General features: G+C 38.0%; 1 protein-coding gene across 9 annotated transcripts in view; it reads left to right on the top strand.

The window, feature by feature from the left end:
• LOC120430270 (diacylglycerol lipase-alpha) overlaps positions 1-24545 on the top strand; it is a 193441-nt gene that overhangs the window by 160027 nt on the left and 8869 nt on the right. For all 9 annotated transcript variants that reach the window (XM_039595514.2, XM_039595459.2, XM_039595683.2 and 6 more), the window contains one exon: positions 11507-11639. In XM_039595514.2, the coding sequence (XP_039451448.1) occupies positions 11507-11639 (133 nt within the window). The remainder of the gene's footprint in view (positions 1-11506; positions 11640-24545) is intronic.

Below are 24545 nucleotides of genomic sequence, written 5' to 3'. Positions count from 1 at the left end.
TGTTCGAGATGGTGGAAAAGTTGCCGGACAACATGAAGCTGGACTGGTCCCTTTACAAAAACCGCTTTGCGGTAGTAAACGTGCTCACTTTCGCGCAATACATGAACACCCTGGTCCGGGCCGCGACGGATGTCACGCCGTACAATGTACCGAAACCGCTTGGAACACCACGACAGGGTGTCGGCTCAAAGGATCGCCTTTCATTTACCCCAACATAATTATTCGAAAATCAGTATCTTATCAAGTAATTTTCTGATCGACTTGGTGTCTTCGGAAAAGTTTTAGGTTTTGATGAGGATTATTTAGAAAAAAAACTAACTTAAACCACCTATGTGGTTGGAGCCTTCCTCACTCATGGTGTCGATCCAAATCCCAAAATAAAATTCCCTGACTTTTCCCTGACCTCTCCAGACCACCATTTTTTTTATTTTCTATTTTTTACTATCATATTGTTTGTGCGTTTTTATGGTTTGATGCATTTTCCTTTTTGAATATAATAAATTTAAGATATTGAAAAAAATCAATGACTTTTTTATTTTATTTTTTTAACGATGGATTCTGCAAAAACTTAAATACATTTTTTTATTTGTCAATCATTTTTTTGTAATCGAATATCCAAAATGAGCAACCATTAAATTGTCCTATGTTTTTTTTTATCTGGTGATGCCATTTTAAATATTGCCCTTTACCAAAAAATCCAGTTTTTTTTTAATGGGTCCTATAAACATATGAAACATAATAGCTTATAGGACCTTTAAAAAAAACTCTAGAAATAATTAATAATTACAATTGTTGCAAATTTCAAATTGCGATTAGTTAGTTTCACTTCATTTACTAAAGAAAATTTAAAGTTAAAAGTTTTCAACAAAAAAGCAATTGAAAATTTGAATTAAAGTAAGAAGTCATGTTAAATTTAAAAAAGGTTGCCTTTTGCAAAATTTTCAAACGAATTAAGCCGATGCCATTTTTGATTGTATTTTTATAAAAAAAAATAAAGGTTTTGGAGACAAAAACTTGAAAAAATATGTAATTTTGTAGAACCATAAGAAAGATTCAAACATAACTGAAAACTAAGAAAAATATACAATTAAATGTAAATTTTTCAAGTACATGTTTACGGTTTCAAAAAAGATCTAGGTCTTTTTCAACAATGATTGTATTTAAAGTAAACGGGTTTCTGGATATTTGAAGAAAACATCTTCTTAAATAATTTTACAAAAAAAATATTTTTGCTATAAAATTAAAAAATTAATGGTTTCTACCTTGACCAGAGCCTACAGACGATCATTCACACAATCAATACATTTTATAAAAATAAAAACAAAAAACAACCTGCTCGAGCTTTTCAAAAAGTCATTATTTATCAAACTTAGATAAATAAATATATTCAAAATTTAAGCTCGATCTGACCACGGGAACTCCTCCTTGTAACCCCTTGAATGTTGTTTGGGGAAAATATGTTTTGTACAATCCCTATGAAATCTCGGATGCTGGAAACAACTTTTCCGAAGAGACCATATTATATAGATTCTTGAACTCTCAAACTCCTTTATTCAGAATTGTTACGGAGAAATCGAAAAAAAATACGCCTCATCCCAAAACCCAATCAACGCAAAATCCACGTCATTTTAAGAAAAATAATTTTGCGACAAACATACAAAAGAGTTTTATAATAAATTCAATTTTGTAATCTCAGAACGCAGAATCTTGAAACGCTAAAAATGTATTTTTGCTAGAATTAGGTAAACTAGAGGAAAAAGCCAAAACAAACATTTTGGCAAAAAAAAAATCAAAAATTTCAACATTTAAAAATTGAGATCTAAAAACTCAATGAAATCTTAGTAAAAAAATAAAATTTAAAAATTTTAATAAATTCTCGATCTTGACGTTTTAAATGTAAGATACAGCTCATACTCGATGATCTTACCAAAGTCACCTAGAAAAATCGAAGCAAATTTTCCTAGATCTTCTTCTCAAAATTTCTCTAATCGAAAAACAACTGGTGGTTCAAAAACGTCAAAAATCTTAAAAAGGCTATAACTTAGGCAAAAATCAATTTAATTTCAAAATTCAAAATGCATCTGAAAGGACTTAAAAATGCAACAAAATGCAGGGTGGAGCATCCCAATTGGTTGAATCTAAAGGGAGTTATTGGCATTTCAGTGAAAAAATAGCATAATTTTCATACTCAAATAAAAAAATGTTCCATCCAGATATCAACTCGGTTTGACCTGCAGCTTGTAGGGGACATCTGAGACTACCATCTGAGACTAAGAACGCTTTGGGTAAGGCAGTTTAACGTATTAATTAAACACTTTTTCTTTACGTAATTTTTTTGGTTGTAAATTTTTGCTCTGGGACCCCTTAGATCAAATTTTCCGGTGATAATTTCATGATATTCGTGTTCCTGAGACAATTTCACAATAGAAACATGCACAAAAATGTTTATACATCGATTTTAACCCTTTAAAAAATTAAAATTAAAAAAAAATAAGAATCTGCTTTTTTCTGGTGTCATCTAGCATCCTTGGAAACGAACTTGATTTTCAATAAATGTGAATCGAAGATTTTTTTTACTTTCATTTTTTAAATGGTTAAAATTCATGAAAATAATTTTTTTTATGCATGTTTCTTATGTGAAATTGTCTCAGAAACACGAATATGATAAAATAATCACCATAAAATGGGAAATAAGGGGTCCTCCGAGCAAAAATTTACAACTTAAAAATTCACTAAAAGTAAAAGTGTTTATTTAATATGTTAAACTGCCTTACCCAAAGCGTTCTCAATCTCAGATGGTAGTCCCAGATGTCCCCTACAAGCTGCAGGTCGAAGCGAGTTGATATCTAGATGGAACATTTTTTATTCGAGTTTGAAAATTATGCTATTTTTCCACTAAAATGCCAATAACTCCCTTCAGATTCAACTGATTGGGATGCTTTTTCCTGTATTTTGTTGCATTTTTAAGTCCTTTCAGATGCATTTTGAATTTTGAAATTAAATTGAATTTTTCCTAAGTTACAGCCTTTTTAAGATTTTTGACGTTTTTGAACCACCAAACTTTGTGCCCCGATTTGCCCCACTTCCCGTTGACCTATAGTGCTCATATTTTGGCCAGATGCTAGTTTTATATGTACAAACAACCCTTGAAAATTTCAGGCAGATTGGTGAGGTCGATGCGAGATGGGTATGCTTTGCTCGTGGACTCGCTCTTAAGAATTTAAGAATTTAAGAATTTAAGAATTTAATAATTTAAGAATTTAAGAATTTAAGAATTTAAGAATTTAAGAATTTAAGAATTTAAGAATTTAAGAATTTAAGAATTTAAGAATTTAAGAATTTAAGAATTTAAGAATTTAAGAATTTAAGAATTTAAGAATTTAAGAATTTAAGAATTTAAGAATTTAAGAATTTAAGAATTTAAGAATTTAAGAATTTAAGAATTTAAGAATTTAAGAATTTAAGAATTTAAGAATTTAAGAATTTAAGAATATAAGAATTTAAGAATTTAAGAATTTAAAAATTTAAGAATTTAAGAATTTAAGAATTTAAGAATTTAAGAATTTAAGAATTTAAGAATTTAAGAATTTAAGAATTTAAGAATTTAAGAATTTAAGAATTTAAGAATTTAAGAATTTAAGAATTTAAGAATTTAAGAATTTAAGAATTTAAGAATTTAAGAATTTAAGAATTTAAGAATTTAAGAATTTAAGAATTTAAGAATTTAAGAATTTAAGAATTTAAGAATTTAAGAATTTAAGAATTTAAGAATTTAAGAATTTAAGAATTTAAGAATTTAAGAATTTAAGAATTTAAGAATTTAAGAATTTAAGAATTTAAGAATTTAAGAATTTAAGAATAAGAATTTAAGAATAAGAATTTAAGAATTTAAGAATTTAAGAATTTAAGAATTTAAGAATTTAAGAATTTAAGAATTTAAGAATTTAAGAATTTAAGAATTTAAGAATTTAAGAATTTAAGAATTTAAGAATTTAAGAATTTAAGAATTTAAGAATTTAAGAATTTAAGAATTTAAGAATTTAAGAATTTAAGAATTTAAGAATTTAAGAATTTAAGAATTTAAGAATTTAAGAATTTAAGAATTTAAGAATTTAAGAATTTAAGAATTTAAGAATTTAAGAATTTAAGAATTTAAGAATTTAAGAATTTAAGAATTTAAGAATTTAAGAATTTAAGAATTTAAGAATTTAAGAATTTAAGAATTTAAGAATTTAAGAATTTAAGAATTTAAGAATTTAAGAATTTAAGAATTTAAGAATTTAAGAATTTAAGAATAAGAATTTAAGAATAAGAATTTAAGAATTTAAGAATTTAAGAATTTAAGAATTTAAGAATTTAAGAATTTAAGAATTTAAGAATTTAAGAATTTAAGAATTTAAGAATTTAAGAATTTAAGAATTTAAGAATTTAAGAATTTAAGAATTTAAGAATTTAAGAATTTAAGAATTTAAGAATTTAAGAATTTAAGAATTTAAGAATTTAAGAATTTAAGAATTTAAGAATTTAAGAATTTAAGAATTTAAGAATTTAAGAATTTAAGAATTTAAGAATTTAAGAATTTAAGAATTTAAGAATTTAAGAATTTAAGAATTTAAGAATTTAAGAATTTAAGAATTTAAGAATTTAAGAATTTAAGAATTTAAGAATTTAAGAATTTAAGAATTTAAGAATTTAAGAATTTAAGAATTTAAGAATTTAAGAATTTAAGAATTTAAGAATTTAAGAATTTAAGAGTTTAAGAATTTAAGAATTGAAAAATAATATTTTTTAATATATTTGATTTTTGTTTTCAGATTTTTTTAGTTTTTGATTTAAAATTTTCGGATCTTTTAATTTCTTTTTTTAATATATTTTTTGTGGGTTTTTTTAATACTATTTTTCCAAATTTTATTTTCTAATTTCTGAATAATCCAATTTTGAATGTTGGAGCTGTAATTTTTGAATGTTTTGATATTTTTTAGTTTTCTTCAAGAATGTTCAAATTTAAAAAAAATATTTTTACTGGTTGAATCCTATCTAAAATTCAAAGGCGGAGAAGCTTCTGTTACGTCCAATCAAGCTCATATTTGGGATAGAAGCATAGTACACCCACTGGAACATGCCCAATAATATTTTTTTGAGTAAAGTTTGAAATATGATTAAGATTCACAAGATTAAAATTGAATGTATCCAGAATAAAAGAACAATAAATAAAGATAAAAAACATTACTCAAAACTTTAAAGAAATTAAATGTTCAGAGTCAGTATGTTTTTCCATAAATTTTAGTTTTATTTCTTTAATTCTTTAATTTTTAATTCCATTTCACCATCACTATTTTGCTTACATTTTAGATTACACAAAATTAGACTACTTTGGATCATTTTTAAATCATAGTTCAGTTTAATTTTGAGAAAATAAAAAATTAGATAACGAATACTAAAGTGAAATTTTGAAAAAAATTCTAGCCTTACATTCTTTAGAATTTTAGAATAAGAATTTAAAAATTTAAGAAATCAACAATTCCAAAAGACCAGAATTTCAAAAAATTTAAAATTTAGAATCTTTATGCTTTAGAATTTTAGATTTTTTTCAATTTTCAAATGTTCGAATTTTTAACTTTTGATTTTTTAAATCACTAAATTTTTCTGACAAAATGTGTGATTTTCTCTATGGTCCCTATATGCTAAGCAAACGACCAATTTTAGAACAAATCTCTGAGGATGGTGGGGCAACTGCCTCATATTGTCCCACCCTGTGAGCGCTAGTAATTTGTAATTTTCAGTTGAACGGAAATCCAAATCAAATCCAAATTATTTGATTTTTAAAGCTAAACATATTGCAAACAAGCTACGCGCTTTTCATCGTGACCCTTTTCTTAAGCATTTTTATATGGAGTTCTGCGTTTCTTTTAGATCCGGAATAAAAAAGTACAAAAATATCACTTGGGAAAAGTTTTAAGTGTCATAAGTTGCTGATATCTAAATTTAAATCTCAATTATTGCTACAAAATAAACAATCAACAAAAATCGATTTGCTGCTTCTTGACTCATTCGGATGACTTTTGAGTCAAGTCAGTCGAATGCAAGTGACAACTGTACACACAAAAAAATATTACCGTATTGACAAAAGTAACTTATTTTTGATTAAAAAAGTTGCTAAAATTAGCTCGAGGGAAAGTTTTTTTCTTGTTTAAAAATTGAAAATTTTTAATGGTAAAGTTTTTGAAAATCTCTGTTGGGGCCAAATCCCCCAACTGGATTCTGCGGGTGGACTGTATTACGGTTCTGGAGTGATAAAAACACTGGGACTTGGTTTTTCACCTTTTACTTCACAAAACTTTCAAATTTCCGATTTTTATTTACACTGCGCGACGTGTCTCGTTCGCGTCCCGAAACGGAGTGACTTTTCGCTCTCTCTCCCTCTCCGCTCGTTCGTTTGCGCGCGCTTCTGCTCGCGCCGTTTTCGTCGTTGCGTCGTTTCACGCTGTCACGTTGGCAGCGCCGTCGCTGACAGCGACGCAGGGCTGGACTCGCGCACACTGGGTGACAGTTGCGCAAATCTGGGCAAAACATTCGGCGTCGTGCCGAACATTCTCCCCCCGGGTTGAGGCGTCACGGCTTCGAACTCACCAACACGCTGGTTCGGTGTCGGTCGTTCTTACTGGGAGACTCCGTCGATCGCTGGCGGTTCCAGGTCCATAGCGTCCAGACGAGCAAGCAACTCCTTTGCACTTGCTGGCATGGTGGTGGTCGTCTACGGTTGGTTGGAGCGAAGCGCTGCGTTCAACTCCACGCCTGGGTCCCAGACCAATCGGGGTCTCTTCGTGGTGCTGCTAAAGATTGCAGGCTCTGCCGACTTCTCCACAGCTCTTCCGGGTTCATCCACACGTTCGGCTCCTGACCGCGCGATGCGGTCGCGGCAGCACCTGTAGTACAGCTCGGTCCGTTGGCTGTACCGGTACGTAGCGCTCTCGTGGCTCGTGCTCTTCTGCTTGTCTTCGTTGATGTCGGTGTTCTTGTTGGCCTTCATCGCGTTCTGGTTCGTGGTCCAATCCACTTGGACGCTCAAACTTGCTGGCTCGGTGCATCCGCATTGTGCACCTTCCTCGTTGTTTTCTTCGTCAGGTACGGCTGGCAACAGTGAACTCCCCTTCACTGCTTGGCACGTGTCGACGTCTGGCACAACGTCGACGTGCTCAGCTGGCTCCGGCATGGGGACAGCTGCTGGGTCGTCCGACACGGCACTACCTCGTTCTGCTGCCGAGGACTCATGCGGAACCACTGCCGGTTCCTCGGACGACTCTTCTTGTCGATTCTCGGGCTCGCGAGAATCTCCTGGCAACCACTGGGGGCTGCACAGGCCGGGTTTTGTCTCGGCACTACCTCGGTCATCTGACGAGGACTCGTGCGGAACCACTTCAGGTTCCTCGGGTGGCAGTATCGCGTGTACTGCGGGTTGAGTCTCAGGCTCGTGAGACTCTCCTGGCAACCTCTTCTGGCTGCTCAGGTCGGGTTTCGATTCTTCGAGGGGTTGACACTGCTCGACCGGATCTCCACGGACCGGGAAGCAGTCGGTGTCCGAGCGGCAACCGTTGCACATCGGCTCGCTACGTTCGCAGTCCGAAACGGGCGGACTCAAACAGGGTTCAAAATAGGCACCTACCTTGGAGTCAGATGCACCTGGGTCTCCATGATCGGCCTTGCTTCTCTCGGCGTTCACCTCATCCGGAACATCGCCGGCTCCGGAGCAATCGCCTTCGCCACGAGCTTCGATCGTGGGAAGCGAAGTTCGGTTGGTCTCTTCCTCCGAGACCAGATGTTGCTGTTGCTCTGGAACAGCGGCATGCACGGGCTGGGACAGCAGTGCGTTGTTCAGGGCCACAATCCGCAGGTTGGCTTCCTGAACCAGACTCACCACTCTGGCCCATTCGATGTCATGGTTGAAGCGTTCACCAGCGTCGGCGTCACTCACCTTGAAATCGTCGCAAACTTTGTTGAACTCGCCGTAGTACTTCTCGACGTTCCACACGAAGACTTGGATCTGGGCAAATGAAGGCAGCTGGTGGTTCTCCTCGAACGCCTTCAACCTGTCCACGACCCGCGAAATCTTACCCTTGATGAAGTTTCGCTTGATGGCCAAGGAACGCGCTGATTTCAGCTCCATCTTGTCGGGATCTGCTCTGGATTCGCGCAGGAATCTGTTGCTCCGCTGTGGCCGCGCTCAGGACGACACGACAGCGGCAGCGTCCTGTTGCACTGGTTCTTCTTCTTCTTTCCAGCTGGGCACACTGGATCACTTCTTCGAGCTGCCGGCTCACCAGCACTCTTCTGCTCGGGATTTTGCAGTCTGCGTCGCAGCACTGCTTGCACTTTTCGCTGCTCTTGTAGCAGGTCACTTTTGTCACTTTCTGTTCGAGTTTTCTGCGCCTCGCGCTCACTTTTTCTTTGGTGTGGCGTGGCCAATGGGACCACGGGTTCTTCAGCACGCTGCTCCGTTGGCTCACCACACAGACGCAGGGCTTCTTCGTGGCCAATGGGACCACTCTTCTTTCCTTCTCACGGCGTGGATATCGGATCCACCCGTCGGAACTTCCTGCCCGACGTGGCCAATGGGACCGTCCGTCGGGGCTTTTCGCACGTCACCCTGCTCACAGAGCAACGCACAACACTTCACCTTGTGGCCAATGGGACCACTCTTCTAGCTCCTTTTCACGGCGTGGACATCGGGTCCACCCGTCGGAACTTCTGCCTGACGTGGCCAATGGGACCTCCGTCAGGGCTTTTCTGCGCACCACTCTGCTCACAGAGCTGCGCGGCACTCCATCACTTTCCCAAAAGTACTCACTTTCACGGCCAGGTGCCGTTCACTTTTCACCAGTTTTCTGCTCGGGTGGTCAATGGGACCACCTTCCACGCACTTCTGCTCGGGACGGCCGATGGGACCATATCCGCCGAGGCTTTCAACTTATTCACTCCACACTGTCCTGCTCGGGTGGCCAATGGGACCACCTTCCACGCACGGTTCTGCTCGGGGTGGCCAATGGGACCGCATCCGCCGAGGCTTTCACTTTTCGTGCAGCAAGATGGCGGCACACGCTAACTCTCACCTACACACACACACACACACTTTTGTTCTTCAACAAGATGGCGTCGCAAGCGCAAGCCCATCTCTCGCCGACGAACACATTTGCTTCGTGCGACAAAATGGCGGCGCACACTTCTTTTCCTTGTGTGACAAGATGGCGCGAACGTCCTTCTTCCGCCAACACACACACTTTTTCACTGTTTTTGCTCAGATGGCCAATGGGACCACCTTCCTAGCAACGTTCACTACGTCCATTTTCTTCTGCCGATGGCCAACGACCACTTCCGGCTCACTGCTGTGCTTTCGGCGGCCAATGGGACCGCTCCCAGCACTACGCGCTGCAGGTTCCACCACACGCACGTTCCGGACCGTCGATCTGCTGGATCACACAGACTCACGGTTCTTTCCAACGCTGTTCCGGGCCGCGTGGAACGCCCTCCGGGAATCGACGTCTTCCGGATTACTGCTCGCGGACTTCTGCTTACCGGAGCATTCTTCCTCCTCGTGACACTCGCGACGATTCGACCTCCGGCAATTTGTTCGATAGGCCAATGTCTATCCGGGTTGAAGTGACCAAATGTTGGGGCCAAATCCCCCAACTGGATTCTGCGGGTGGACTGTATTTTTTCGGTTCTGGGTGATAGAAACACAAGAGGTTCGATTTTTCACTTTTACTTCCAAAAACTCTCGAATTCCTAATCACTATTTACACTGCGCGACGTGTCTCGTTCGCGTCTCGAAACGGAGTGACTTTTCGCTCTCTCTCCCTCTCCGCTCGTTCGTTTGCGCGCGCTTCTGCTCGCGCCGTTTTCGTCGTTGCGTCGTTTCACGCTGTCACGTTGGCAGCGCCGTCGCTGACAGCGACGCAGGGCTGGACTCGCGCACACTGGGTGACAGTTGCGCAAATCTGGGCAAAACATTCGGCGTCGTGCCGAACAATCTCCTTACTAACTGATTTAAAAATCTTAACTTTTAATACGACAGTATAATTTCTTTCATTTTGACGTTCTCTCGAAGAAACAAGAAACAAGAAACAAGAAACAAGAAACAAGAAACAAGAAACAAGAAACAAGAAACAAGAAACAAGAAACAAGAAACAAGAAACAAGAAACAAGAAACAAGAAACAAGAAACAAGAAACAAGAAACAAGAAACAAGAAACAAGAAACAAGAAACAAGAAACAAGAAACAAGAAACAAGAAACAAGAAACAAGAAACAAGAAACAAGAAACAAGAAACAAGAAACAAGAAACAAGAAACAAGAAACAAGAAACAAGAAACAAGAAACAAGAAACAAGAAACAAGAAACAAGAAACAAGAAACAAGAAACAAGAAACAAGAAACAAGAAACAAGAAACAAGAAACAAGAAACAAGAAACAAGAAACAAGAAACAAGAAACAAGAAACAAGAAACAAGAAACAAGAAACAAGAAACAAGAAACAAGAAACAAGAAACAAGAAACAAGAAACAAGAAACAAGAAACAAGAAACAAGAAACAAGAAACAAGAAACAAGAAACAAGAAACAAGAAACAAGAAACAAGAAACAAGAAACAAGAAACAAGAAACAAGAAACAAGAAACAAGAAACAAGAAACAAGAAACAAGAAACAAGAAACAAGAAACAAGAAACAAGAAACAAGAAACAAGAAACAAGAAACAAGAAACAAAAAAAAACAACAAAACAAAAATCGTGACAGAAAAAAAGGATTCATTAAATAAATTTTTATTCTTGTTATTATCACACATCGTCAATCAAATTATGGAAATGTGAAATTTAATCAAACCCAACCATCATCTGCTGCGGGAGTAAACAACATTTTCTGTGTGCTGCTTTCCTCGGCAAAAGCTACATGCAAATCAGAGCTCACACCAAGGTCACGAAACGAATTAAATTTAACCCACCACCACCCCGTCGTCACCATTTCCCAACCTTCCCAATCCTATCATCATCCCAGTCGGTTGGTGTGTTCTCTGATTGAGACTCCACGAAGCCAAATCCAATTAGTAATCAAATCGGATGCCGTTATTCTGCGATTCACGTGAAACCACCTGCTCAAACCCACCCTTGCAAAACATAACCTCTCTATTAAGCTTTCTTCTACCTTTCTTTTTTCCAAGTTCCAATAAGATTTAGCTTGCTGTCATCTTGGTTGCGTTTGTTTGCTTCGTTTTTCCTCGTGTTATTTTCATTTTTTAATCTAATTTAGTTGTTTTTAGCTGAACCACTTTGATTGTGACCTTAGACTTTGATAATTCCAGTTGTTGAGTACCACTTGCTGACCCGAACCTTCAAATGTCACCAAATTTGACCTGATTGTGACCATAACCTCCAAACGTCCTCTAGCTTTGAACCCTAACCTAGAAATTAAGTTATTCATGAACATTTTCTAACCCAAGAAAAATCTCCCTTCCCAAAAACAGACAAATCCTGAAAAAGCACGAACCCGTCTACCAGGCCATCTGGGCCAACAACACGGACTTTGACGAGGTGCTCATCTCGCCGGTGATGCTGCAGGACCACATGCCGGACAAGGTGCTGGCCGCGCTCAACAAGGTAAGACTGAGCCCGGGCGACCGCCTGCCGGACCCGTACACGGCCGGTAACGCCGGTGGCGGCGGCAACGATGCCGATGACAACTCGACCGACGGCAACGCCGCCACCGCCGTCGTCTCCGGGACGTCTTTGCTGTGCTGCCTGGCTTGCCCCTAAATGTTGTTGTTGTAAAAGTAGTTTTTTTCTGTATTTTTATTGCTGTTGTAGTTTCTTAATTGATAAGGAAGAATTTTGTTGTATTTGTAGTTAGTTATATTTATTGCTAAAATTTAGTTTATTTTACAAAACAGAATTGATTTGTTATTTGCCTGGTAGACTCTTTTCTAGAATTTTTTTTTTACTTAAATCCCGGCGTTAAAACAAGACTTCTCACTAAATTTATTCAAATGTCTGTAATACTGCTGTATTTTCTTAGTTTGATAAATAAATTTATTACAATGATTAAAAAAGAAATTATCATTATATTAACAATTAAGCGAAAATATTGAATTTCACTTTCTATTTTGACACCCTCTTTACACAGAGCATACACTATCAAACGTTCGGTACAATAGTAAGTGTGAGCTCCGTGTAAAAAAGTGACAGGTCCGTCACTTTTAAGGGGTTACATACATGTAAATCGACAAAAAAGTCAGAGGTTGGTGTGAGCACTCACTTAATTTTATTCAAAATCTGTTTTCAGGGCATTAAAATATACATTTTTATCTACAGTTAAACCTCGCATATGCACCTCATATGGGGGTTTCTTATGCGAAGCACGCATATGCGAGGTACAGGGCTTATGGGATTTTGGCTATATGGGAGACATGGGCTATATTTTTATAAAAAATCATCTAAACTATACAAATTTATAGTGTTTTGGAATCGTTATGAAGTAAGCTTTACAGCTACACCAAATTTACATGGTTTACGATGTTCTAGGTCATCCAAAACTTCGTCAAGTTAAGGCCCATGTGTTCCGCGCCGTACAAGTATGAGGTAGGCGATTTGACTGTGGTTTTTGACCACAGATCATATCCGGATAGCCTCAGGGAGGTGCAGGGACTAGTCTACCGGTATGTGGAAATGTTCTGGGTCTTCTGTGGAGTCCCGGGAGCTACGCCTGAAGGGTCTACCGCCGTAACAAGGCAGAGGTTGATGGTTTTTGACCTTAGATCATATCCAGATAGACTCAGGGAGGTTCAGGGACTAGTCTACCGATATGTGGAAATGTTCTGGGTCTTCTGTGGAGTCCCGGGAGCTACGCCTGCAGGATCTACCGCCGTAACAAGGCAGAGGTCGATGGTTTTTGACCTTAGATCATATCTAGATAGCCTCAGGGAGGTTCAGGGACTAGTCTACTGATATGTGGAAATGTTCTGGGTCTTCTGTGGAGTCCCGGGAGCTACGCCTGAAGGGTCTGCCGCCGTAACAAGGCAGAGGTCGATGGTTTTTGACCTTAGATAACATCCAGGTAGCCTCAGGGAGGTTCAGGAACTAGTCTACCGATATGTGGAAATGTTCTGGGTCTTCTGTAGGGTCCCGGGAGCTACGTCCGATGGGTCTACCGACGTAACACGGCAGAGGTCAGTGGTTTTTGACCTCAGATCATATCCGGATAGCCTCAGGGAGGTTCAGGGACTAGTCTACCGATATGTGGTGATGTTCTGGGTCTCCTGTAGAGTCCCGGGAGTCACGGCCGATGGGTCTACCACCGTAACATGATAGAGGTCAGAAGTTTTTGACCTCAGATCATATTCAGATAGCCTCAGGGAGGTTAAGGGACTAGTCTACCGATTTGTGGTAATGTGCTGGGTCTTCTGTAGAGTCCCGGGAGCTACGGTCAATGGGTCTACCGCCGTAACAAGGCAGAAGTCGGTGGTTTTTGACCCCAGATCATATCCGGATAGCCTCAGGAAGGTTCAGGGACCAGTCTACCGATGTGTGGTGATGTTCTGGGTCTTCTGTAGAGTCCCGGGAGTTACGGTCAATGGGTTTACCACCGTAGCGAGACAGAGGTCGGTGGTTTTTACCTCAGATCATATACGGATAGCCTCAGGGAGGTTCAGGGGCTAGTCTACCGATGTGATAGGTCTTTTGTAAGATCCCGGGAGGTACGTTCGATGGGTCTACCGCCGTAGCACGGCAGAGGTCGGTGGTTTTAGACCTCAGATCATATCCGGATAGCCTCAGGGAGGTTCAGGGACTCAGGGACCCCTTGCCTTGTTACGGCGGTAGACCAATCGGCCGTAGCTCCCGGGACTCTACAGAAGAACCAGCACATTACCACATATCGGTAGACTAGTTACTGAATCTCCCTGAGGTTATCTGGATATGATCAGCGGTCAAAATCTACCGACCTCTGCCGTGTTACGGCTGTAGACCCATTGACCGTAGCTCCCGGAACTCTACAGAAGACCCAGAACATTACTACATATCGGTAGACTAGTTCCTGAACCACCCTGAGGTTCTCTGAATATGATCTGAGGTCATAAACTTCCGACCTCTATCTTGTTGCGGTGGTAGAGTCATTGGCCGTTACTCCTGGGACTCTTCAGAAGACCCAAAAAATGACCACACATCGGTAGACTAGTCCCTGAACCTCCCTGAGGCTATCTGAATATGATCTGAGGTCAAAAACTTCTGACCTCTATCTTGTTACGGTGGTAGAGCCATCGGCCGTGACTCCTGGGACTCTACAGAAGACCCAGAACATCACCACATATCAGTAGACTAGTCCCTGAACCTCCCTGAGTCTATCTGGATATGATCTAAGGTCAAAAACCATCGACCTCTGCCTTGTTACGGCGGTAGACCCTTCAGGCGTAGCTCCCGGGACTCCACAGAAGACCCAGAACATTTCCACATATCGGTAGACTAGTCCCTGAACCTCCCTGAGGCTATCTGGATATGATCTGAGGTCAAAAACCACCGACCTCTGTCGTGTTACGGCGGTAGACCCATCGGTCGTACCTCCCGGGACTCTACAGAAGACCCAGAACATTTCCACATATCGGTAGACTAGTCCCTGAACCTCCCTGAGTCTATCTGGATATGATCTAAGGTCAAAAACCATCGACCTCTGCCTTGTTACGGTGGTAGACTCTTCAGGCGTAGCTCCAGGGACTCCACAGAAGACCCAGAACATTTCCATATATCGGTAGACTAGTCCCTGAACCTCCCTGAGGCTATCTGGATATGATCTGAGGTCAAAAACCACCGACCTCTGCCGTGTTACGGCGGTAGACCCATCGGTCGTACCTCCCGGGACTCTACAGAAGACCCAGAACATTTCCACATATCGGTAGACTAGTCCCTGAACCTCCCTGAGTCTATCTGGATATGATCTAAGGTCAAAAACCATCGACCTCTGCCTTGTTACGGCGGTAGACCCTTCAGGCGTAGCTCCCGGGACTCCACAGAAGACCCAGAACATTTCCACATATCGGTAGACTAGTCCCTGAACCTCCCTGAGGCTATCTGGATATGATCTGAGGTCAAAAACCACCGACCTCTGCCGTGTTACGGCGGTAGACCTATCGGTCGTACCTCCCGGGACTCTACAGAAGACCCAGAACATCACCACATATCGGTAGACTAGTCCCTGAACCTCCCTGAGTCTATCTGGATATGATCTAAGGTCAAAAACCATCAACCTCTGCCTTGTTACGGCGGTAGACCCTTCAGGTGTAGCTCCTGGGACTCCACAGAAGACCCAGAACATTTCCACATACCGGTAGACTAGTCCCTGAACCTCCCTGAGGCTATCCGGATATGATCTGTGGTCAAAAACCACAGTCAAATCGCCTACCTCATACTTGTACGGCGTTGAGCACATAGGCCTTAACTTGGCGATGTTTCGGATGATCTAGAACATCGTAAACCATGTAAATTTGGTGTAGCTGTATACCTGACTTCATAACGATTCCAAAACACTAGGGGAGTTTGGGGTAATATGGACAGTGGGGGTAATTTGGACACCCCTTTAAAAATCACGTTTTCTTCGGATATAAAGTGAAAACGGCAATTTAAGTGATAAGGCTAGTACTAGTAATGGCCTAGGAGTATGGACAAACCAAAAAAGTTGGAATAGGTTAAGTAGTTTTGGTATAATGTGTAAAAGTTTCCAAAGGCCAGTTGGTAGTGCCTTAACTTCTAATATTTGAAGGTTAGGAAATAAGGTTTTGCAGGGGTTATATGGCAACAAAGTGGACATTTTTTGTTTAAGGGGGTTGCTTGGACGATGCCTGAGACATGTACGTATAAAAATTGTGCATTTTATCCATTTTTATCATCAAAAATCGCAATTAATGATACAATATGCTATGGGGGTAATTTGGACATGGCTTGTGGGGTAATTTGGACATACCTGAAAGTCTACCTGTCAGGAAACAAAAAAGTAACTTTCATGGTTGGATGAGTTTTTAAAGGGATTTAGATAAATTTAGAGGGATTTAATATGTCAAAAACAATCAAAAATGAATGTGAGCAATGAGAACTTTCACAAAACCCCTATTTTTTAATTTAGATAAATTTATTCCAATATTCGAATTGATGAAAATCTGATTACTGTACATTTGGCGTTCAGCAAGACTCTAATGTTTTTTTTTTTTTTTTTTACTGTGAACAGACACGGACCACTGCGACACTTGCGTATCTATTGTAGTATGATCTGTTCTCAGGGTTTCTGTTTTGCTGCTATACACAGCCTGCCGAACGATCGTCTTCCGTAGCGCTATTGTTTGAGCGAGACAGTTTTTGACGAATTGGGTCCTAAAATGAAGCTTAGATTGCTGATATTATTGTTCACAGCGATAAAGCTTATTTTTCTGAGTACAATGACCTTTGTACGACCATAAAGAGCTTAAAATGGATTTTTAAATCAATTTTGAAAAATTAACCTCGCGGTCCTTCTTGACAGAAAAGCTCCTACTTGACAGGTCGTTCCAAGGGGACCATAGTTGATCCATCGAAAAAATGTTGTCTTGTCAAAAAAAAATTTGCATTAAAATGAAAAAAAGTGATCAGAAATGGTTTTTAATCGTGTTTTTTACCGTTGTACATAAAAATTGGCATAGGGCTTTAGTACCCAATTATTCGAGCAGTTGCCCCCTCTCATTCCCCAAACCAATCACTCAATGCCATGCCACACGAGCACGAGAGACCGATCCGAAGACGTGGAGATGAGCGAGATTGAGGGGAAATCTCGTTTATTTTTGACCCATCTAGAGATCGTTACCGATCATATAGCCCAATCTTCAGCTCGAATTTTGCCTGAGAGCATGTGACCGAGTCGAAAGTAGCATTTGAAGCTCTTCTCTGTGTATTGCTGCAGAGTTCTTCAACGCTCAGACTCAGTCGCCAACAGATCGTCCGAGAGATTGGATGTGATGGGTTTTGGGGAGGCTTGGGACTTGACAAATCAATTCCCGCAGCAGCCGAAATCCCCTCTCGACCGCCACCTACCCCTTTTGCCTCGCCAGATGGGTTTCAAGCCATCGACCTAAGAATCTAATGTTGATTGCTTTTAATTAATTTCTTTGACATTTCTAATTTCTATGCTGGTTTACAATAATATTTAAATTTGAAGGGCTACAGAATGTAAAATTAAAAAATATATATATATTTTCAGGCTGATAAATTCTATATAAAGATTGATTTATATAAACATAAACGATACCTTAATCACTAAAAACAAGTATAGTGTGCCTGATCCAGAATCAATGTTTAAATCAAACCAGTTTCAATTTAATGATTGAATTATGTATACTACACTGAACTATTTGTTATCTTCCTATTGCATTATAGTTCTATCACAAAATCATAATTTAAACCTTTGATGAAATATTGTGAGCAACACTTCAAAATATAAAGCAATTACAAAACCAGGTTGAAGGATAAAAAACATGCTCAAAAAATCAAATGTTAAACTTATTCTTCAACATGTGTCCAAATTACCCCACAAAAGGTGTTCATATTACCCCACAAGGTATGTCCACATTACCCCACAAGGCATGTCGAAATTACCCCACAAGGCATGTCCAAATTACCCCATAGGGGTGTTCATATTACCCCCACACAAGAATGTGGGGGTAATTTGGACACCTTTTAATTTTTGCGATAAAAATGGGTTTTTCATCAAAATTTATCGAAATGAATGACATTTTTCCATCAAATATGGTCTCTATTATCCTCTGGTGTCATCCACATTCCTTTAAAATATCCATTCAGCCCGTAACAGAGCAATTTCCTTAGGGTGTCCAAATTACCCCACACTCCCCTATAAATTTGTATAGTTTAGATGATTTTTTATAAAAATATAGCCTATGTCTCCCATATAGCCAAAATCCCATAAGCCCTGTACCTCGCATATGCAACTCTTGCGACAAAACCGAATCAGGTGGAATGACTCGTATATGCAAAGTTGCATATGCGAGGCGTTCTTATACGAGGTTTAACTGTATCATCAAAACAAATTTGAAGACATTTGGATGTATTATTATCGAAATTTAGCTATTTAAAGTTAGCAGTTTCAAAAAAACGGGTGCCACGATATCTCAACACTGCCTAGACCAAATCTCAAAATTTTGGTGAAGACTCGTTAAACCGGTCCTGTGTGCATGACGAATGCCGATTTTCAAAAAACGTATTTGAAAAAAAGATAAAAATATTTTTGTGTTTTTCATATAAAAAATCGTCAGTTCTTGATTTTTGTACTTTTCTAAATTTCAAAATCGGGCTTCGTCATGCACACAGAATTAGTCTTGAGAGTCTTCACAACGAATTTCAGCCATTTTGGTTCAATCCATCTCAAGATATCGTGGCATCCGTAAATTAACTCGGTGTTTCGAGAAAAACGCTCAGAAAGTTTGACAATCCGCTTTGCGCACGGCAAAATGTTGATCTTAAAATCGTCTCTAACTCAGTTTAATCATGTAATATCTTCATGAAACTTTCAGCGGTGATTGAAAATCATCTTTTTAGCGGATTTAATAAATTTCCTGTAATATGAAATTTTGTGATTTTCTACATGTATGCAACCCCTTAAGTTGACTTAAGATATGTTCGTTTGAACAGCCAGTGCGGCACTGAGTGCCGCACTCGTCGGTGTCAGTTTTGGTTCAATCGAACGTCATCTGTCAGTGTGCTTGGAACTCGCATGAAACTGAAAAAATATCGAGTGCGGCACTAGAGTTTCAGTTCCAAGATGGCGGCAAAATTCGTGCGGAACTAGCGCGAGTTTCTTTAAAGAAACACTTTTGGTACGTTCGTTTGATGGCTAGTTCCACAGTGAGTGCCGCACTCAGAGCTGTCAAAGTGTTTCTTTGAAGAAACTCGCGCTAGTTCCGCACGAGTTTTGCCGCCATCTTGGAACTGAAACTCTAGTGCCGCACTCGATATTTTTTCAGTTTCATGCGAGTTCCAAACACACTGACAGATAACGTTCGATTGAACCAAAACTGACACCGACGAGTGCGGCACTCAGTGCCGCACTGGCTGTTCAAACGAACGTACCATTTGACAGCTCTGAGTGCGGCACTCAGTGTGGAACTAGCCATCAAACGAACGTACCATTAGTCAAACCAGTCAAACCAACGGGGTACAAACTGAGTGTCAAATGAAAAAGTTACTAACCTCCGGGGGTTTAGTGTAAAGCGGTATACGCACTTCGGAAGAAACCGGACAAGAAAAAAATCAAATGGGCAGCAGCGGCAGCTAAAGCAAGCCAGAGAGGGTGAAGAAAAGCCCCAAGAAATCACTCCCTCTCTTTTGTTCTGCTGTTCGTAAAGCCATTTCTTGACCCCTTTCCTTCCGATCAGCGTACTAGCCTTAACTTGGACTTCGCAGTATATTGCTTAATCGAGCACACTATGGCTAAGATAAGTCCTGGAGTTCTTTTAAAGGTCCAAAAACCAAATAAATAACCAAGCCATTTCCAAATTTGTAATTATTTTTTATTGTAATTGTAATTCCTAACTTATTGGAAACGATGTCCTGTAAGTATCACAATTTGTATCAGGGCAAAGAAAAACGTTGTTGAATTTTTCTTCAAATGTGGGAAAATTTTGACCAATTTTCCATAACCAAATTTGTTAATATTTTTTATTTAGCTTTATATGGTCAGAACTATGTGAAGTGTTGAGCAATTTTGTCTAGGACATTATGTTGGCAATGAAAGACCACGTACCAAAACATTTATAAAACAGGGACAATATACCCATTTTAAGAATAATGCTGGATAATCTGGAGTGTTCCTTGAAATTTACTAAAACCAAGTAGACCAACGGGTAGTGCAACTTTTTGTGAACATTTCTGTTTATTTACACTTTTACTAAAAGTTATTCTACTCATTTTACCAGCACTAGAAAAATATTTCCCAAATGAGCAATTCTCTACCAAAACCGGAAATGGATTTTATTTGTATTTTTTTATTTGGCTCAAACTTTGTAGGGGCCTTCCCTATGACCAAATATGCTATTTTGTGTCATTGGTTCACCCATACAAGTCTCCATACAATTTTGGCTGCTGGCCATACAAAAATGGTATGTAAATATTCAAACAGCTGTAACTTTTGAGTGAATTTTCTGATCAATTTGGTGTCTTCGGCAAAGTTGTAGGTATTGTTGAGGACTTTTGAGAAAAAAATAGGTACACGGAAAAAAAAAAATGCAGATTTTTTTATCAACTTTTTTTTCACTAAAACTCAATTTCCCAAAATACGTATTTTTTGATTTTCGAGATTTTTTTATGGGTAATTCTCCGCCAACTCACACAGCAGTTGCCCCGACCCCTCTTCGATTTGCGTGAAACTTTGTCCTAAGGGGTAACTTTTGTCCCTGATCACGAATCCGAGGTCCGTTTTTTGATATCTCGTGACGGAGGGGCGGTACGACCCCTTCCATTTTTGCACATGCGAAAAAAGAGGTGTTTTTCAATAATTTGCAGCCTGAAACGGTGATGAGATAGAAATTTGGTGTCAAAGGGACTTTTATGTAAAATTAGACGCCCGATTTGATGGCGTAATCAGAATTCCGAAAAAACGTATTTTTCATCGAAAAAAACACTAAAAAAGTTTTAAAAATTCTCCCATTTTCCGTTACTCGACTGTAAAAAATTTTGGAACATGTCATTTTATGGGAAATTTAATGTACTTTTCGAATCTACATTGTCCCAGAAGGGTCATTTTTTCATTTAGAACAAAATTTTTCATTTTAAAATTTCGTGTTTTTTCTAACTTTGCAGGGTTATTTTTTAGAGTGTAACAATGTTCTACAAAGTTGTAGAGCAGACAATTACAAAAATTTTGATATATAGACATAAGGGGTTTGCTTATAAACATCACAAGTTATCACGATTTTACGAAAAAAAAGTTTTAAAAAAGTTGGTCGTCATCGATCATGGCCGTTCATGGTCACCCGCGACAGACACGGACGACGAAACAAAGAGAAACGCAAAAAGTAACTTTTTCAAAACTTTTTTTCGTAAAATCGCGATAACTTGTGATGTTTATAAGCAAACCCCTTATGTCTATATATCAAAATTTTTGTAATTGTCTGCTCTACAACTTTGCAGAACATTGTTACACTCTAAAAAATAACCCTGCAAAGTTAGAAAAAACACGAAATTTTAAAATGAAAAATTTTGTTCTAAATGAAAAAATGACCCTTCTGGGACAATGTAGATTCGAAAAGTACATTAAATTTCCCATAAAATGACATGTTCCAAAAATTTTTACAGTCGAGTAACGGAAAATGGGAGAATTTTTAAAACTTTTTTAGTGTTTTTTTCGATGAAAAATACGTTTTTTCGGAATTCTGATTACGCCATCAAATCGGGCGTCTAATTTTACATAAAAGTCCCTTTGACACCAAATTTCTATCTCATCACCGTTTCAGGCTGCAAATTATTGAAAAACACCTCTTTTTTCGCATGTTCAAAAATGGAAGGGGTCGCCCCTCCGTCACGAGATATCAAAAAACGGACCTCGGATTCGTGATCAGGGACAAAAGTTACCCCTTAGGACAAAGTTTCACGCAAATCGAAGAGGGGTCGGGGCAACTTTTCCCGATTTCGTGTGAGTTGGTAGAGAATTACCCTATATGTTTCAGGGGACAAAAATCCGCAACTTTTGAGCCATAGAGAAACATGGTAAAAAAATCTGCCGCCGAGTTATGAATTTTTGAAAAAAATGTGATTTTTGGAAAAAATCGGAGTTTCATGCAAAAACACGTTTGACATTACTTTTTAATGCAAAATTGAATTTGCAATCGAAAAGTACTTTACAGATTTTTTGATAAAGGGCTCCGTTTTCAAGATATAGCCACCGAAAGTTTGATTTTAGCGAAATATTTGCAGTTTTTCAATTTTTAAAAATAGTGACCATGAGTGACCATTTCTAAAAATATTTTTTTTTGAAAAGTTCAGAAAATTTGCTATAAAATTGTCTAAGAGACATTGAAGATTGGACCTCTGGTTGCTGAGATACAGCGGCTTAAAGAAAAAGAAACACGAAAAATGAAGTTTTCTAAGTCTCACCCAATCAGCCCACCATTTTCTAATGACGATATCTCAGCAATTAATGGTCCGATTTTCAATGTTCATACATGAAACATTCGTGAAATTTTCCGATCTTTTCGAAAAAAATATTTTGAAATTTTTTTAATCAAGACTAACATTTTAAAAGGGCCAAATATTGAATATTACGCCCATTTAAAATGCTAGTCTTGATTTAAAAATTTTCAAAATATTTTTTTCGAAAAAATCGGAAAATTTCACGAATGTTTCATGTATTAACATTGAAAATCGGACCATTAGTTGCTGAGATATCGTCATTAGAAAATGGTGTGTTTTTTGGTGATATTAAAAAACTTCAATTTTCGTGTATCTTTTTTTTAAAGCGGCTCTATCTCAGCAATCCGATGTCCAATCTTCAATGTCTCTTAGACAATTTTATAGCAAATTTTCTGAACTTTTCAAAAAAAATATTTTTAGAAATGATCACTCATGGTCACTATTTTTAAAAATTGAAAAACTGCAAATATTTCGCTAAAATCAAACTTTCGGTGGCTATATCTTTAAAACGGAGCCCTTTATCAAAAAATCTGTAAAGTACTTTTCGATTGCAAATTCAATTTTGCATTAAAAAGTAATGTCAAACGTGTTTTTGCATGAAACTTAAATTTTTTCCAAAAATCACTATTTTTTCAAAAAATTCATAACTCGGCGGCAGATTTTTTGACCATGTTTCTCTATGGCTCAAAAGTTGCGGATTTTTGTCCCCTAAAACATATAAAAAAATCTCGAAAATCAAAAAATACGTATTTTGGAAAATTGAGTTTTAGTAAAAAAAAAAAGTTGATAAAAAAATCTGCAAATTTTTTTTCCGTGTACCTATTTTTTTCTCAAAAGTCCTCAACAATACCTAAAACTTTGCCGAAGACACCAAATTGATCAGAAAATTCACTCAAAAGTTACAGCTGTTTGAATACTTACATATCATTTTTGTATGGACAGCAGCCAAAATTGTATGGAGACTTGTATGGGTGAACCAATGAGACAAAATAGCTTATTTGGTCATGGGGAAGGCCCCCACAAAGTTTGAGTCAAATAAAAAAATATAAAAAAAAAATGGTCGAAATCGGCCGATTTCGTAGAGAGTTGCTCAAATGTATTGTAATCAGACGAGAATGCGTTGGGCCGCGACAATTTTGTTTACAGCTTGGATCCTTTTTCTTTTGGGTCTGCTTAGAGCTGCCAATTTTGATGAAAGTTTAAGCGAGCACTCACGAAACGTTGCATTTATAGTGAATGTTTCCTGGCATCACTGGCTCACTCCAACAGGTGCTGCTGTTGGTGTTGGTGGCCACCCTTTGTCCTTTATGTGAACAATTCTCTACGAAATCAGTCTTTTTTTAGAATTTTAATTTTTGTATTTTTTAATCCGACTACCTTCGGTATGCCCAAAGAAGCCATTTTGCATCATTAGTTTGTCCATATAATTTTTCATACAAATTTGGCAGCTGTCCATACAAAAACGATGTATGAAAATTCAAAAATCTGTATCTTTCGAAGGATTTTTTGGTCGATTTGGTGTCTTCGGCAATGTTGTAGGTATGGATATAGACTACACTGAAAAAAATGATACACGGTAAAAAAAATTTGGTGATTTTTTATTTAACTTTTTTTCACTAAAACTTGATTTGCAAAAAAGCACTATTTTTATTTTTTTTATATGTTTTAGGGGACATAAAATGCCAACTTTTCAGAAATTTCCAGGTTGCGCAAAAAATCTTTGATCGAGTTATGAATTTTTGAATCAATACTGTTTTTTTTTTCAAAAAATCGAAATATTGGTCGCAAAATTTTTTCATTTTCATTTCTCGATGATCCAATTTCCAATCAAAAAGTACTTTAGTGAAATTTTGATTAACTGCACCGTTTTCAAGTTAAAGCCATTTTTAGGTAACTTTTTTGAAAATAGTCGCTTTTTTTCATTTTTTTTTTTAAATTAGTGCTCATGTTTTTGAATAGCTGAGAAAATTCTCTATATTTTGCTTTTTTGAACTTTGTTGATAAGACCCTTAGTTGCTGAGATATTGCCATGCAAAGGTTTAAAAACAGGAAAATTGATGTTTACCAAGTCTCACCTAAACAACCCACCATTTTCTATCTTCGATATCTCAGCAACCAATGTTAAAATATGAAATATCCGTGAAATTTTTCGATCTTTTCGAAAAAAAAATTTTCAAAATTTTTGAATCAAAATGGTCAAATATTCAATATTACACCCTTTAAAAAAGTTAGTCTTGGTTTAAATCCTAGACAAACTTTAATTTCCAGTGGTGCCAGGGGGCTGTTTATATAAAATAAAATAAATTGCTTTAGCCAATGACGATTACACTCTTCCACCTCGAATTCCAATTCGGT

The sequence above is a fragment of the Culex pipiens genome, chromosome 1 (genome assembly GCF_016801865.2).
Source record: "Culex pipiens pallens isolate TS chromosome 1, TS_CPP_V2, whole genome shotgun sequence".
Lineage (NCBI taxonomy): Eukaryota > Metazoa > Arthropoda > Insecta > Diptera > Culicidae > Culex > Culex pipiens.
The sequence above is the reverse complement of the archived record's forward strand: the minus strand, read 5'-3'. Positions and strand labels throughout refer to the sequence as shown.